The 15,082-nt window shown below is 42.5% G+C and overlaps 1 protein-coding gene across 2 annotated transcripts in view; it reads right to left on the bottom strand.

The window, feature by feature from the left end:
• Positions 1–10,714, bottom strand: part of ERICH1 (glutamate rich 1) — a 64,725-nt gene extending 54,011 nt beyond the window's left edge. For both annotated transcript variants that reach the window (XM_062571125.1, XM_062571127.1), the window contains exon 1: positions 10,598–10,714. In XM_062571125.1, coding sequence (XP_062427109.1) covers positions 10,598–10,619 — 22 coding nt within the window. In that variant the 5' untranslated portion in view covers positions 10,620–10,714. The remainder of the gene's footprint in view (positions 1–10,597) is intronic.
• Between the last annotated feature and the right edge of the window lie 4,368 nt (positions 10,715–15,082).

Raw genomic sequence — 15,082 nt, 5'->3', positions numbered from 1 at the left:
AGTGCACCTTCTGAGGTTTATCAGTATTTTCATGGCTATCAGTCTGGCACCTCTTACAGGTATGAATTTTACTCAGAGATACAACCATGCCAGAAGGAAAAAATGTTCTCTGTACTTAACAGCATTTTTCTTTGCAGTTCATTTATATTTGTTCGAGGCTGATCAAGTACTTAAAATAGAATTGGTAAGATACCATACTTAAGTGCATTTATACACCAAGCAGGCATATTATATTTGAATGTGTATTATGTTTGAGAGATTACAAAGCATTTTAGTTGCATTTCAAATACACCACATGCAGTCTAGAAGAAAGTTTCATTTAACTGAAGTTAAAAAGATGCAAACAGCTGGTGCACATTTCAAAAAGAGAAAGAGCTGCCAAGTTGCTGTCTAGTTTCATTTACACTCTGCACGTACTACTAAGCAAGAAAAAGGACCTGTTATCATTAAAGAAATCTTTGTGTAACTTATTCTAATTTTAAATATCTTTTAAAAACAAAACTTCTTCCTTGATCCTTTCCTACCCTTTCTTCCCTTCACATGCCCACATAAAGAGATACAAGTTCCAGCAAACTACTGGCTTGCTTTTGGAGGGGTAGGGAAAAGGAACAAAAGGGTAGATTCTCCATGCCCGCACATACATCCACATACTCTAGCAACATTGCTTGCCAATTCTTACTCTGTATTTGCTAATTTGTCAGAATTACTTAAAGTATATATATAAAAAAAGTTCCTTTATAGATCAAAGTATCAGCAAAACAAAGAATATTAGGATTCATTTTTGTATTATCTAATCTAATAATGATTATCTAATCTTTCTTGTGGCCATTCTAACATCTTCAGAACCCCTAGCTGCAATGCCAACAAAACTTGAAAACATGCTTTATCTGTTAATGGAAAGATTCAGCTCTTGCAAAATAACCAAATTCCAAGCACTAGCAGTACTCAAACTACATTTAAGCTAGTAGAACTTAAAGGGGTCTAGATCTCAAAAACATACCCAAGACCTCAAACGCTTGAGGCCTTGAGTCTGAGGTACAAAGAATTGTAAATACAAGATTTAGCAAAGCAGTTGATGTATTTTAGCAGAAATGCTTTATTTCAATAGACTGACAGAAGTAAAAATGCATAAACGCTCTAGTCTTGACTTCTGAATCAGTTTTCTATTTAGGTTTCAAAAGCGAAACAAGTTCTTACCAGTCACATCACTAGCTTGTAAGTGGAAGTACTGAATGTTCCTACTGTGCAATGAAATTGAAGCAACACCAGAAGACATAGCTTTCCAGGAAGCTGTTGGTTAGGAGAAGGAGCTGGTATTTTCAGAAGCAAGAACAAGTTGCAACAGGTACTACATCAGATCTGCAGCTAGTTCTTCATAATTCTCATATAGAAAACATGAGGAATAAACAAATGAATCAGAAGACTGAGAAGGCATCAAGTGTCTACTGCTTCACACTGCAGAAGCAAAGCAAAATATAACTCCAAGAAAGAGAGTAGAGAACACATTGGCTAGCAATTCAAACTAGATTAATATCCAGGACCTTTGTACTCCTAATTACTAATTTTGTAAGTGAGAAGAGTAGAGAATGAAAAAAGCTTCCTTTAAATAAACACATTGCTTATACACATGCAGGAAACCAAGTAGCGCTCCTTTAATACCTAGGTGCTAAACAAACTACTCACAATTACACTTCAGTATCAGCATAGCATCGCAGATTTAAAAAGGTTCTCCGGAGGCTGAGAGTTTTACCAAAATTTCAATTAGATTGTACAACCAGTGCATGCTGCATAACTAAATGAATGTAATTCTGATCAACATCAGAAAAAGTCCTGTCCAACCGAATGTGGGAGGGCAGTTTCCTCAAAAACAGTTCTGTGGAGAATGCCTGCCACGCTCTTTTGGTTACTTGCTCTAAGTACTGCACGCACCCCCATCATGTTCCTCGATTGGTTGCTTGCTACTTACTCAAATACAGCTTGGGCAGCAGGAATAAAGTAAATGGCATCAAGAGTGTTGAATGCATTAGAGCCCCAAGAAGCCTGCAACTTGCTCTATTTGTTTTTTCTGTCCTACAAACACAAGTGCTTTCCAACAAGGAAAGAGTCAGGAATTTATTTTGAAAACATCCCATATGCAAGACAATTTAAAATCTTGTTCCCGTTAATACAGAATAGCAAAGATAAGAGTAGAGCAAAACAGAAGATGATGGCAAAAAAGAGCAGAAGGGATAATAATCCACATGCAAAATATATGGGCAAGTCTTCATTAAAATGTTTAGTTCATCTCTATTAGTGTAGATTACTCTCCAATTCAAAAACTTTTAAATCCTTGAAGTCTCCTTCCTTATGCATCACATACCTCCTACAAACACCATATAATGAAAGCTATTTTACTGAAAGGTCACAGAATCAGAGAAGCTGAAGTTGCAAGAGACCTCTGAAGTTCATCTGGTCTAAACCCCGATGCTCAAAGCAGGGTCAATTAGTGCAGGTTTCTTACAGCCTTGTCTGACTGGGTACCAACTCCACTATCCTCTTGCCCGAGTATGGCTGAACAGAAGCTAAATAGCTCCTCTTGCTCAGGATGCAAAAGTGAAAGTTAAATACATGGATTCTATTAGGAGTCAAAAGATGAAGTATTAAAAAAAGTCCAAGGGTGCTGTCACACATAGAAAGCGTTAGCCAGTGTGATATTCTTACCAGCCACAAAGCTGAAGACTGATAATCAGAATTTCAGGCTAGGGGCTAGAATCCATCCCCTCAAATCATTCCCTACAAAGTTTTCCCTCTGCTTTTCATCACATAGGATAGGGTTTCAGGTCTCAAGTCTTTTGAGTCTTCTGCATTACTTCTGAGGTAGTTGCTTGCCTGGCTGAACTGATAAGCAAAGGTGTTCACCCTGTATTTGTTTGGCCTAACATATGTCAATTCTTATGTCATGACCCTACAAGTCTCAAAAAGGTCACAACCAAAATAAAAGCATCCAATTAAGATTTTAGACACTGGGGGCAGAATTCAGGCTGCAGTTATGATACTTAACTGTAGACATTTGCTAGGTGTCACACTGTTTATACATTAAATCTCTCTCCATAGAGACCCAATCCAAGAAAGCAATCCAGCTGACCAGCCACAGTGTAAGATAAGATAACCTAAAGTATTATCTAAAGTGACACTGTACTGAGTACAAGCTCCCATTACAATCAAAGAAACCAATACCTGGGACATCTGAGAACAATTAAGTATATTAAGCTTGACCTAAATTTCACAGTTTCATTAGAAGTCACATATGCATTGCTTCCAGATAAAATATACCTCAAAAACAAACAAAAGCAAACAAAAAAAAAGAACAAAAACAGAGAGGCCACATCTGATAGCTCAAAGACCTCAGGACCATTGGTTTGAGTGCCAGAGACCAGAGGCTTGGGTGAAGCCAATTTTGCACGTGTGTGTATGTGTGCGCGCACGCAAGTTCAACCTCTGGCAACAACAGCTAGTTATTTAAATATTCACTTCAAGAAACTTTCAGTCATGATTATATAGCTGCAAATAAGAGTCCCAGAGTGGAGACACCAGTTCACTTACTATCAACCAATTTAAATCAAAGAGGAAAGGGAAGAAATAACTATAACAAAACATTCTGGGACAGCTGAACAGGAAATCACTTCCCTCTCCTCCTTCCCCTTCTTTTCACAGCTTTCCATACAACTTACCTATTTCCAAAAACCTTCTCAAGCTACATGGAAATATAGGGAAGAGTGCAGGAATGCAGTGACATGTGATTACATTCTGTATAGCCTGACAGTTCAAAACATCATAAAGACTGTTTGCCATATTTAAGAAGGGATGTTCTTGTTCAAAACAGGAGAAAGACAGGGAACAAGTTATCTTATTTTCTTACTATCAGAAAGGTCAAGATCAGACATACTGTTATTCCACCACAGATAAAACATGTTCAAATCAAAGCAGCACACAATCATGGGTAGAAAACCGATCTTTCAATGGACAAAAAAGTGCAACATAAGCAGAATTCCGGCTGTGGATAGAAATGCAGAAAACAGAGGCTGAAGTAGACTACCTCTTGAAAGAGGAATTTGTAGATGAACCCAGAGACTAAACAGACATTACAAAAATCTTGTGCTTGATCAAAGAGGATGCCATTCTGCAGATCAACCACAGAATCTTCCATTTTCTTAGACCTGACTGTATCTATCTACAAGTGCATAGCTCTACATGTTCTTTAATTTCAGGAAGTCCATCAGTTTCTGAAATTCCACCTTGAGAAAGATATCAAATACATTTTCAGCTTCAAATTTCAAGGTGGAATTCACACTTCCACCTTATAGCCAGAATGACCACTAGGTCATCTTGTCTGAGTGAGCGTAAAAAATAATTTTAAACAATTACTCACATTCAAACAGACAACTTGTGTCTCAGTGAGTTTATTATGTTCCAAGCAGAGAATCCAAATCATTCACACTAATTTATGCTACTGCTTAATTACTTTTGCCACTAAAAACACAAACTATGTTTCTTTGTCCTTTTAAATGTAGAGAGGCAGAAAGAGTAATTTATTATGTACTAATTCCTTCTCTGTGAAGATCTTTCTAAAGTTAGAAACCTGGATTCTGAAGAAATAAAATCTTTCAGTCTGGAAGGCACTTTATGTTAGCCGCAAACACCTAACTTTTTAATATTTGCCCTTACAAATAAAGTGCTTTTTTTAAAAAACAAAGGCTGTTTGCTTCTTCCTCTTGTTCTCCAGTACAGATCTATTATTTTGTGAGTCAGCAGAGCTTCAGAAGGGTGGGTTGCTTGGTTTTGTTTTTTAGAACTAGCAACCGAGTAGGAACACTGAGATGAAACGCTAGTATCTCAAATTTTGTTTGTTTTTATTAATACTTGACCATCTTCTTATATAAATTGTAAATTTACTATCCTGATAAAGCTTAAATGACAGAAGAAGGGAAAAAACAACATGCACATTATCTACACATAACGTGAGGATGGTTCTCACTCTTCCAGTTTCACTATTTACTTCACTTTACATTACATATGACACAGATCGTTTCACTGCTGAATTGGTAAAACTATTGTTATATATTCAGGTCAAAAAAAGAACTGACATCTACAGTCTGGAGATCAAGCAACAGAAGAATTTACTTTTATCTGAGGTCGCATGAATTCTGTGTTTGAACCACTAGACAAAGAGCAACTTATTTTAGTATACATCTTGACATGTGTCTATACAGGAGGAAGGAAGGAAAGGAAAGAGTATAGTGATATCATATCCCACACTTATGTATTCACCTAAATTAAGAAGCAAGTGACTACAGAGGAATTATTTTATACTTTCACCACTGTGTGCATACAGCTCAATGCAGCTCATGGGAACTGTGGATACAAAATAAGTTATTCACTATCCCCCTTCCTCCCCCCCAAAAAAAGGAAAGAAAAAAGCAGGTATTTGTTTTCTCTTAGCTTAGATGAAACTGACTCAGCTTCACTAAGCACGATCTGTGTCACAGGGCAGCTTCTCATCAAGATGACTAGTGTTACAGCCTATTAGCACATTCTGCATGGCTGTGTAGTTCAATAAGAATCTGACTAATGTATTGTGCCATCCTGTCTTAACAAAGGCTTTGGAGATCTCTCAGTAGGCAACCTTAACTGTGACTGTGAACCCCTAGATATCTAATAAACTTGACGTGATACAAGAGAGACATGATAAGAAGCCACATAGAATCCTGATGTTCTCACTAAGTTGGCTGTTCCAGCTGTTCATAAGAACCTTGCCTGCCTCACAGTAGAACCTTGTCATAACAGAACTCTTCCCCAGGGCTCTGGGAGAACAGAGCATTTTCACCATTATTTTGATTTGTGCACATTATTCATATTTTTCAGTATCTTTCACAATACGTAAGAATACATTTTTCATATAATTATCTCAATCCTACCTGGCACAATCAGATAGATCTCATTCAAAATATCAGAAGATATCTCACCTTCCCTTATTAAAACTCAGCTCTGCTGATTAAAAAAAAAATAATAATAATACATTGTGGCAATTAAGGTTGCCCAGTTATAAATCTGATGTTTCATGAAAGCATGGCTGAATAATCTCTTTGGTCATCAAGTCTAGTGCTCTGCTAGTGTATCCATAAACTTTCTAAATTCCATAAAGGTTAAATCTTATTTCAACCTAAAAAACTCTTATCATGCTTTTCACATGCAGAGAGAAAACAGCACATGCCCTAAAGTAAAGGTCAAATCACAGCACACATCCAAGCTAAAGTTCAAAAAAAGTAGCCTTCTCCTTTTGAACAACTACAGTGAGAATTTTCTAAACCTCACAGGATTCTTGTTACATTCTAATTTAGGAACATCTTTGGCATCATCAAGTAATTTTACAGTAGATGTCATTAACAGAGAACAGAAAAATAGTACTATAATGACCTGAAATACTGCCATAAAAACAGCTGAAGACTAGTGTGTGTGTGCATGGGGGGGGAGGGAGCAAGGCAGGGGCAGGTAGTCATCCAGAGTTTAGACTACTTAAAAAGAAAAAAAAAAACAGAAAAAAAATTGAAATTATAAAAGAGAAAACTTACTCTCTCTGCTTAAAGAAACTAAAATGAAGTTTAAAATAATACTACATAGGAGGGAAAAAAAAAATACTAGTGGGGATAGCATTATTGACCACCAGCAAAAGTTCAAAAACAATGTCTCATTTAAACTAAATTGCAAAGGAACCTTCTTAAGTTCATATAATATATAAGAGTGTAAACACAATCAAATATCTACATGACCATCCTCATGGAGTAAATATAGTACAGTTTCCTATGACTTGAAAATTTGATCATAATACCCAATAATTTCTGCGTACCTTCCTACATATGCATATAATAGAAATCAATACAAATCCCATCGATACAAAGTACTGGAATTTTTAAGAAGAGAGAAATTATTTATTTTTGCTAGTTATGAACTCAGAAAGGAGTTTTAACATATGCCATTATGCAACTCTCAATAGAAATGCAAACTTCTAGACACATGGTTTTCAACGTTTTGAACTGCAGGCAACTGAAAGCTTAATAAAGAAAATACACTGCCTATCGGATTTTTTTAAAAAAAAACAGATTTGACTCCAGTAATCTACTGACCACAGCCTGGAGACCAGTGTTGTTGAGTAAAATGCTTCACATGTCAATTGTTTTAAGAAAACTAACTTTGTAAGGCAGAAGAAGTACCTAGACCTATTTCTAGAAATATCTTTAAATAGCATCCTGTCTACCACTTGTGAACCATACTGTCTCACTGAAAACTAGGGAAAAAACTTCCAAAGTACTCTTTCAAAAAAAAAAAAAAAAAAAAAAAAAAAAAAAAAAAAAACACAACACAATATCAGGCTATGGATATTCAACTACCTGCAAACAGCAGTTATCCTCACAGACATTCTAAGTGCAAGGTCAGTGGCTCCATCACTTCTGCCTCTTCTTTCCTTACCATGATGACTTGTCTTTCTGAGCTGGCAACTCATCCAGGCACAAGCAATGAAAGAAGGCCTATGAAAACTGATTTTTTTTTGTTAGCTTTTAATGGCAGATTGAATTATACTTGCCCTAAAGCAACTTCTATCTTTATTTAAAAAAAACATTGGTATCAGCAATTTATTCAAGTGCAATCCAAATAAAATTTAGATCTTGGCTAGCTGTAATAAGTCTTTGGTCGCTGAAAACAACGTGCACTATTAAGTGCTGCAAAAAGACTAGGATACCTCTCCCCAGCGCAAAAGAAACCTGCATCAGACAAATTCAAATTCTAACGCATGTGGTCATTCTTGGTAAACATATATGTTAAGACAGACATTCACTCAAAAGGAAAAAAAAGGGGGAATTCTTAAATCTTTTGTAAAAACAGACACAGTGTTTTCAAAAAAAATTATACGAAGACCTGGAAAAAATCTGCAAGAAGCAAGTTTATTCTTAAATAGTTAATAGAAAAATGCTACTGTATCTGCAAGAATAAGCATTTTCAAATATCTGAGATTTAGTCATTAAACAGCCTTCCTAATATAAGGAACTGCAATCGCAGTTTCACCCCTATACAAATAGGAACCCAGTAAACAAACCATTTTACTCATGACAAAGAAGGCAAAACAACATTCCTTGATGCAACACTCTCTACATTGTTTAAAATCTTTTGTGGTTGATGATGTTGACTTTCAGCTGACTACATTTGATTTCCAGTATAATCTCTCGAACAGAAAATCTCCTGTAGTATACCTACATTATCTTCTGTGTTGCATAGCAACTCTTGCAGCAGCGCTTTCTATCAGCAGTTAAGGTCAACATTATATCCCTACATCAGTATCTTACTTCTACCTTTTAGTAGCTGGAACCTCAGGCTCATCATCTGAGCATCAACTTAACATCATCTTAAAGGCTCTACAGACAACATTACGATAATTGAGACAGTGCTACCTTGGAACTACACAGGTATACATATTCAAGAAGGAAGGAGGGAGGAATACAGCTTTAAAGATACAACTGATGACATTTATGAACTGCGAATAGTTCAGCGAGTGTAAGCATTCCATGAGCAATATGCATCAACAAGATCTGCTAGTTCCTCTAGCCTGTTACTTTGCATCGTGTATGACCAACCAAAATAAATAAAAAAAATTCTCAATTACAGCTGTCCAACCCATTCCTGGCAAATAAAACCTTAACTAAAAGGCAAGAAACTAGCAGTACAAATAAGTGAAATCTATTTCTTTAGATTTTTCTCTTCAATGAAAGTTAGCCCTCCAATCTACAAACAGATCAGTTATGGCCCAGTTCAATGCAAAATTTAAAACTTTCGTTTTCTTTTGTAATACGGACAAAATCCATCTGAAGCATCTTCTACCTTCTCCTATACCTCAGATCAAAAATATCCTTAACAAGCACGATGTGAACTTTTTTTTCAGCTCTTCTGTGACACATCTATCCTTTTTAGCATTGTGTGAACCTACCGACAAAGTCAACTGTTTCCACATATGCTATCCGCAACAGTGGAGTGAAGTTGTGACCTCTTCCAATCTTCTTATTTCATCTCTTATTTTCCTCCTAGGGCAACTGTATGACATCCCATCATCCTCATATTCCTTGCTCTATTTTCTTCCTACTCTTAATATTAGCAATGATCATTCAATCCTTAGTGATACTTGAAGAAAACATTAGTGGTTTCTTACTTCATGCTGCGTGAGTGTCTTTACAGCATAATCATTTTCACTTGCACTTCACTCTTTCACTCACACAGAAAGAAGTGGTTCTTTATTTGACCTTCAGTTTTAAACTCTTTGAGTACTTTGGAATTGCACTCCCTGCTCTCAGCCTTAAAGCCATCAGCTTATTTATAAGTGAAGAAACACACTCTTCCCCACTCACTAACTTTCTCCCACAAGACATTAGTGGGCAATTCTCTGCCTTCGGTCAAGGGAAGTCTACACGACCTGCAAAACAGTTACTCCATCGTCCATCTCTATTACCTGCAATGGAGCTGCATCTAAAATACAAAGACTACTACTTCAGTTTTATACTGCTCCCTTCAAAACTTCCTACCGCTAACTAACTACTTACAGTCAGCTAACAAATAGCTTATACATCAACTCTTGGTGCTCAGTCATATTTCCATCCTTGCAGAAAGGATTCACATTTCAAGATGCAGGAACTGTTTGAAAAGTCAAAAACAGCCAGAAAATCATTACAGAAAGTAAGCATTGCAGTAACTCAGCCCTACTCAAGAACACTTAGAGAACAAAATATCACTTAACAAACACCTCTATTTATTATGCTATTCCTGCTCAAGCCCATGTCTTACAAAGTAAGAAGTATATTAAAACAGACCAGAGATCTGTTTGAATTAGGAAAAAATATTGCAAATAAATTGCAAAGTCTTGGCTATTTCAGAATTGTGCTAACACATTTTAAATAAGCCAAACTACATGGTCACAACAACACAGTCAGCAACAGTGCATACACGTGTACATTTTAAAGGGAAGGACGTTCATTTTAAAATGACTTGTGCTTAAAGAACTAAGTTTATTTTACTTTCTTCTTCCTCAGGCACCAATACACTTCAGGAATTTTCCTGGGTGCCTCTAACCAGAGGGGTACAGAACAAGAGCTTGGAGAAAGGGACACAAAATTAAGCAGCACAACGGCTGCCCAAGCAGCCATGACCCCCCCCCTCCTCGCACCCTTGCCAACCTGACTGCTCCCCGCCTCCCCACCCAGCACCGCCGCACGGCCCCGCAACCAACACCCCCACAGGCGCCCGGCGGCCGCCTCACCGGCTCCCAGCGCGGCCCTCGGCTGCCCGCTCTCCCCACGGCACCCGGCAAGGCCACTGAGGGGGCTCACGCAGGAGCCCTCCGCGCCGCGGCGCGCTCCTCCGCTGAGCTGAGCCGACCCGACCGTTAAACCGCCGCGGCCGCCGACCGTTAAATACCCCACGCCGCGCCGGGCCGGGCCACACAGCACAGCCAAGGGCGCTCATTGCCCTCCGCTCCCCGCCCCAAGGAGCGGCACGCCCGCGGCGCCCCGCGCTGCCTCACCTTCCCTCCTGCTCAGGGCCATGGCCCCGGGCGCGCAGCCGCCCCCTCCACGCAGCCCCACGCCACCAACGGCTCCGCGCTCGCCCTCCTTCCGGCTCGCCGCCGCACCTGTCGATCAGCGGGCGGGAGGCACGCCATTGGTGGAGGCGGCGGAGGGGCGTGGCCGCGCCGCCGCCCGGCCCCGCCCCGCCCGACCCCGCCGCGGCCGGCGGGCCCGCGCTGCGCCCGCGGGCGCCGGCAGGGGGAGCGCGGCTGCGCAGAGCCGGCGGGCGCCGCTGCCGCCGCCGCCGCCGCGCCGCGCGCGCGGGCGGGGGGGCGCGGGGGTGTCCGCGAGCGGCGGGCGCGGCGCGGCGCGGCGGGCAGCCCCGGCGGCGGCGCGCGGGGAGCGCGGGCGGCGCGGGGTAATGCGGTGCACGCGCCGCTCCTCCGCCTCGCGCTCCCGCCCGGGCGCCGCGTCCGCCTGAGCCGCCCCGCGAGCCGCCCGCCCCGCGCCGCGCCGCGCCGCACCGCGCCGCACGCTGATATGTCAGCGCTGAAAAAGGTAAGGGGCGGGCGGGGGCCGCCGGCGGGCCGGGCCGCCCGGCGGGCGCGCGGGTGCCGCGGGACCCGCAGCCGGGGCCGGGGCCGGAGCCGTCGGACGGCCGGAGCGGCGGTGCCCCGGTGCCGGGGGCGCGCCCGTCGGCGCGGGGCTGCGGCCGCCCGCCCGCCCGTCGCGGGGCTCGGCGGGGCGCTCGCCGCGGCGCACGCCGCGGGGAGCATCCGCGGGTCGCGCAGGGCTGCGGCCGCGGGCGGCGATGTCGGTGGAGCGGAAGCGGGGCTCTCCGCGTTGCTGCTTGCGAAGGGGGCCGAGGGGACGCCCGGCGACCCAGCCGCCGCTCCCCGCCTCTCCCTCCGCTCCCCCCGCGGTGTCACACCGCGCGGGGGGCGGCCGCGGGGGCGCGGTGTCACGCGCAGGGGACGGCGGCGGGGGCGCGGTCCGTCCGCGGGGCCAGCCCGCTCCGCGCCTTCTCGCAGCCCCGAGCCGTCCGGCCCTGCCGCCCGCCCCCGCCGGGCGGCGGCGCCGAGGGGCTACCGCCCTTGCGCGGGGGGGAGCGCAGCGCCGCGGCCGCCCCGTCGCGCGCCTCGTCCGTGCCGCCCGCCGGCAGCGAGGCCGCGGCGGCTCCGCGCATCCACCCCGCGGAAAGTCGGCGCCGCGGCTCGCGGGCGCGCGTCCGCGGGGGCGCACGCCGGGCTCCCGCCGGGCCGAGCGCCGCGCAGCAGCGCAGCGCTCCGCGGGCGCGGCGGGGCTGCCCGGTGCGCTGCGCTGCGCCCCGCGGGCGCGGGCGGTGCGCGCGGGCGCAGGGCGCCGAGGCGGGTCCCTCGCGCTGCCCTGGCTCTCGTCCGTCTTCGTAACCTACTTCGCGCGCTGTTAGTGCCCCAGTTTTAGCAGCCGTTTCGGTCTCCTGCAGCTTGGCGCTTGCTTAGAGACGCGCGTAAGTGGCTCAGACTCAACTTCCCTAAAACTTCGAAGGGGTTTTAGCCCCTAGCTGTAAATCCTTTGTTTGTTGCCGCTCGTGTTTTGTTACGGGCAGCGGCTTACACCGGTTTAATGCGTCTTGGGAGCAGGTGAGATTTGAATCTCCTCCAATTTAAAGCACTTAAAATCAAGCGCTCCGCTCAGCCCAGGAGGTGCGAGCCCGAGAACTAGGCTGCGCAGCCGAAGTGCTCTCCTAATTGCTGCAGCGTCTGGCGTATATTTCTGCGCACTTGGGAGTAGCTTCAGAAACGGAGCGCTACCAAAATTCAAAATCCTGAGTACTTTAAGTTAGTTATGTAGTACCTGACTGGAAGCAAGCATGCTTCTGGGTGGAAGTGAACGTGACTCCGGAACGTGACTATTAAATCCAAGTGCAGGTGACTGAGACGTCTGGCATACGGGGTCAGAGAAAGCTGCATCCTTTGTAACATAGTTTGGGGTCTATCAGGGGAGTGTGCTCGTTGTACTAGATTAGTGTAAAAAAGTGACTGTGGTGTAGAGCAGGTGAAGATACTGTTTTATAATGCGAATGTATTTAACACAGCTGCATTATGTATCTATGATCAGCTTCCATTTCATCTTAGTGTTTTATCTGGAGAATAGCTGAAATAGGAATAGTAGAGGTTTTATATTACTGTGCTTTCAGCAATATAGCAATTAGATTTTCAAAAGTCATTTTCAGGTGGATTACACAAAGAATTTTCCTTCAAATTTGCAAGTTTAAATTAGGTGTAGCAATTTTTACAGTGTTAACCAGATTTTAGCTTTTTTGTTTAAAAGATTGTGTGTCCCCCAATCATTTAGCTTACTTTTCAAGATGTCTGGTATTTGCTTAAAATGGAATCAGAAGATGTTTAGCAGTTTCTTGAATTAGAATGTTCTCTCCAATTTACGCATTGGAGATTTAAGTCCGAGTGCTATAGTCAGGCCCTATGTGATCTGACATAATATTTCTAAGTTAAAGAATGCGTTTATTATGCCATTGTTCAATTAAACATGAAGTAGAAACTAGGGCTGTCAAATAAATTTGCTCATTATTTTTAGCTTTTCATTTTAGTACTATGAAGTGATATTTGCTTCTAGCATATATCCAGTTTTCATTAGAACAATGCAGTTGGTTACCTTTTTAAAACTTTTAGGCCCTCTTTGAAAATTATTTTAACATTCAGTATAATTTTAAATTATACTAAGAATCAAGGCTTACATGCTTTAAAGGAGCACTTAAGAACCAGGAAACAAAGACTGCTTGGCAGAGACACTGAGGGGAATGTGATATGTGTTTGTAATGTCAACTTGTGTGGTGGAATCCAAGCTCCGCTGAATTTTTGGTAATATTCCTAATGACTTAATGGCATTGCAGTTTCACAGTTACATAGGGAAAAGTCCCACCAGTATTGGAGGTGATATTGTTGGTAATGGCAAGCTATTAAAGCAAAAACTTAGCAAATCAACTTCTAAAAAGTGTTGGGCACCTCAGAGTCCATTATGGTTAACTAACAATTGTATTCTGATAAGGTCCAATGTGTAAAGTAAGTTAATATTAATTAGCAGGTGTGATACCTGAACAGTCGCTCTGCCTGATCCTGAGAAATGCGTGAGTGTTCAGTTTTCATGGTGTCGTAACACCGTGTAGCATCCCAGCCACATGATCACCTCTGTGGGTTCCCTGGCTGTTGACCATCCTGGTCAAGTTGCCACCTCACAGCATTTTATTTGCACAGCGGATGGTCTGACAGAAAGTATTCATAAATGCTGTCTCAGTGACTGAATTTCAGCTTGATTGAGAGCTTATCTGATTAAATTATGGAAATTGGAATAATTTATGGGATCGTTTCTTTGGTGCTTAGCAAAGGTGGAAAAATGTTATTTTACATCTGTGTTTAATAGCAGGGAACATTCCTCCCCCCCCCCACCCCCTGCACCCCCTCCCGCCCAATTTGCAATTACACATCGTCAAAGCAATTCCCCTGTATAGCTATAATAATCCTGAGAGTAGTTTTGGTAGTAGAAGGAACACTGAAATACACCCGTATTTTTTCAGAGGTGTACCATCAGGGGGCCCTTTCAAACTACAGCAGTCACACAAAAACAGCTGCTTCAGTTCTACTTCATGAACAAGACAATTCTTATTAGCTGTTTCAGTTCCTCACTACAGTGAATTAGTTTATTTAACTATGCGTGGTAAACAGAGGACTGAGTACCGCTAATGCAGAAAGTTAATGTTAGCTCATCTATTATGATTGTATTTAAGAGAGAATTTCTGTTCTTAGAAGTATAATATATGGACCAGAGTATCCCATCTGTATGTAAAATATTGTGCTTGTTAAATCGATAGTTCTGTTCGACTACAGAAAAAAAAATATAGTTCAATTTGCCTTGCAAAAACTCATAGGCATCCACGAACCATATGGCTTTCTTACCTCTAGTAGAAAAATACATCTATGCATGGCAGATACAGTATGTCAACAGCTATGATCAAATTTAAGTAGAAGTAGGCATGGATGAATCAGAACCCCTTTTAAAGTAGACCTGGCCGAGGCCACAACTTCTCATATTTCAATCCATAAATATCTCCATTAGAGAATTATATTTCCTGAAAGAGATTATTCATCACCACAGCTAATTTCTGTCATAGGGACCAAAATGATTCATTCAAGTAAAATAAGTACTTTTCCTATTATATTTATTTAGGAAATGTCAAGTAGCGGTTTGTGTATTTAGTACACAGTTGTGATGAAAAGATGGGAAGCATTGCGATTAGATTTCTCAATTAGTGTTTCTACGCATGCTCATACATTTGGTCTCACTTTTTTCTCACTATGATTTCTTAAACACTATTTTTGTGCATAAAAGTTACTCATTTGCTACACATTTTCATTCTGTGTTTTTCATATTTCGCTTTCCCTGCCAATTTGGAAAAATGAACAACAAAATCCTTCCAATATCGCGTTAGCCTTCAGCCCTCCACA

The sequence above is a fragment of the Rhea pennata genome, chromosome 3 (assembly GCF_028389875.1).
Source record: "Rhea pennata isolate bPtePen1 chromosome 3, bPtePen1.pri, whole genome shotgun sequence".
In the NCBI taxonomy this organism is placed as follows: Eukaryota; Metazoa; Chordata; class Aves; order Rheiformes; family Rheidae; genus Rhea; species Rhea pennata.
The sequence above is the reverse complement of the archived record's forward strand: the minus strand, read 5'-3'. Positions and strand labels throughout refer to the sequence as shown.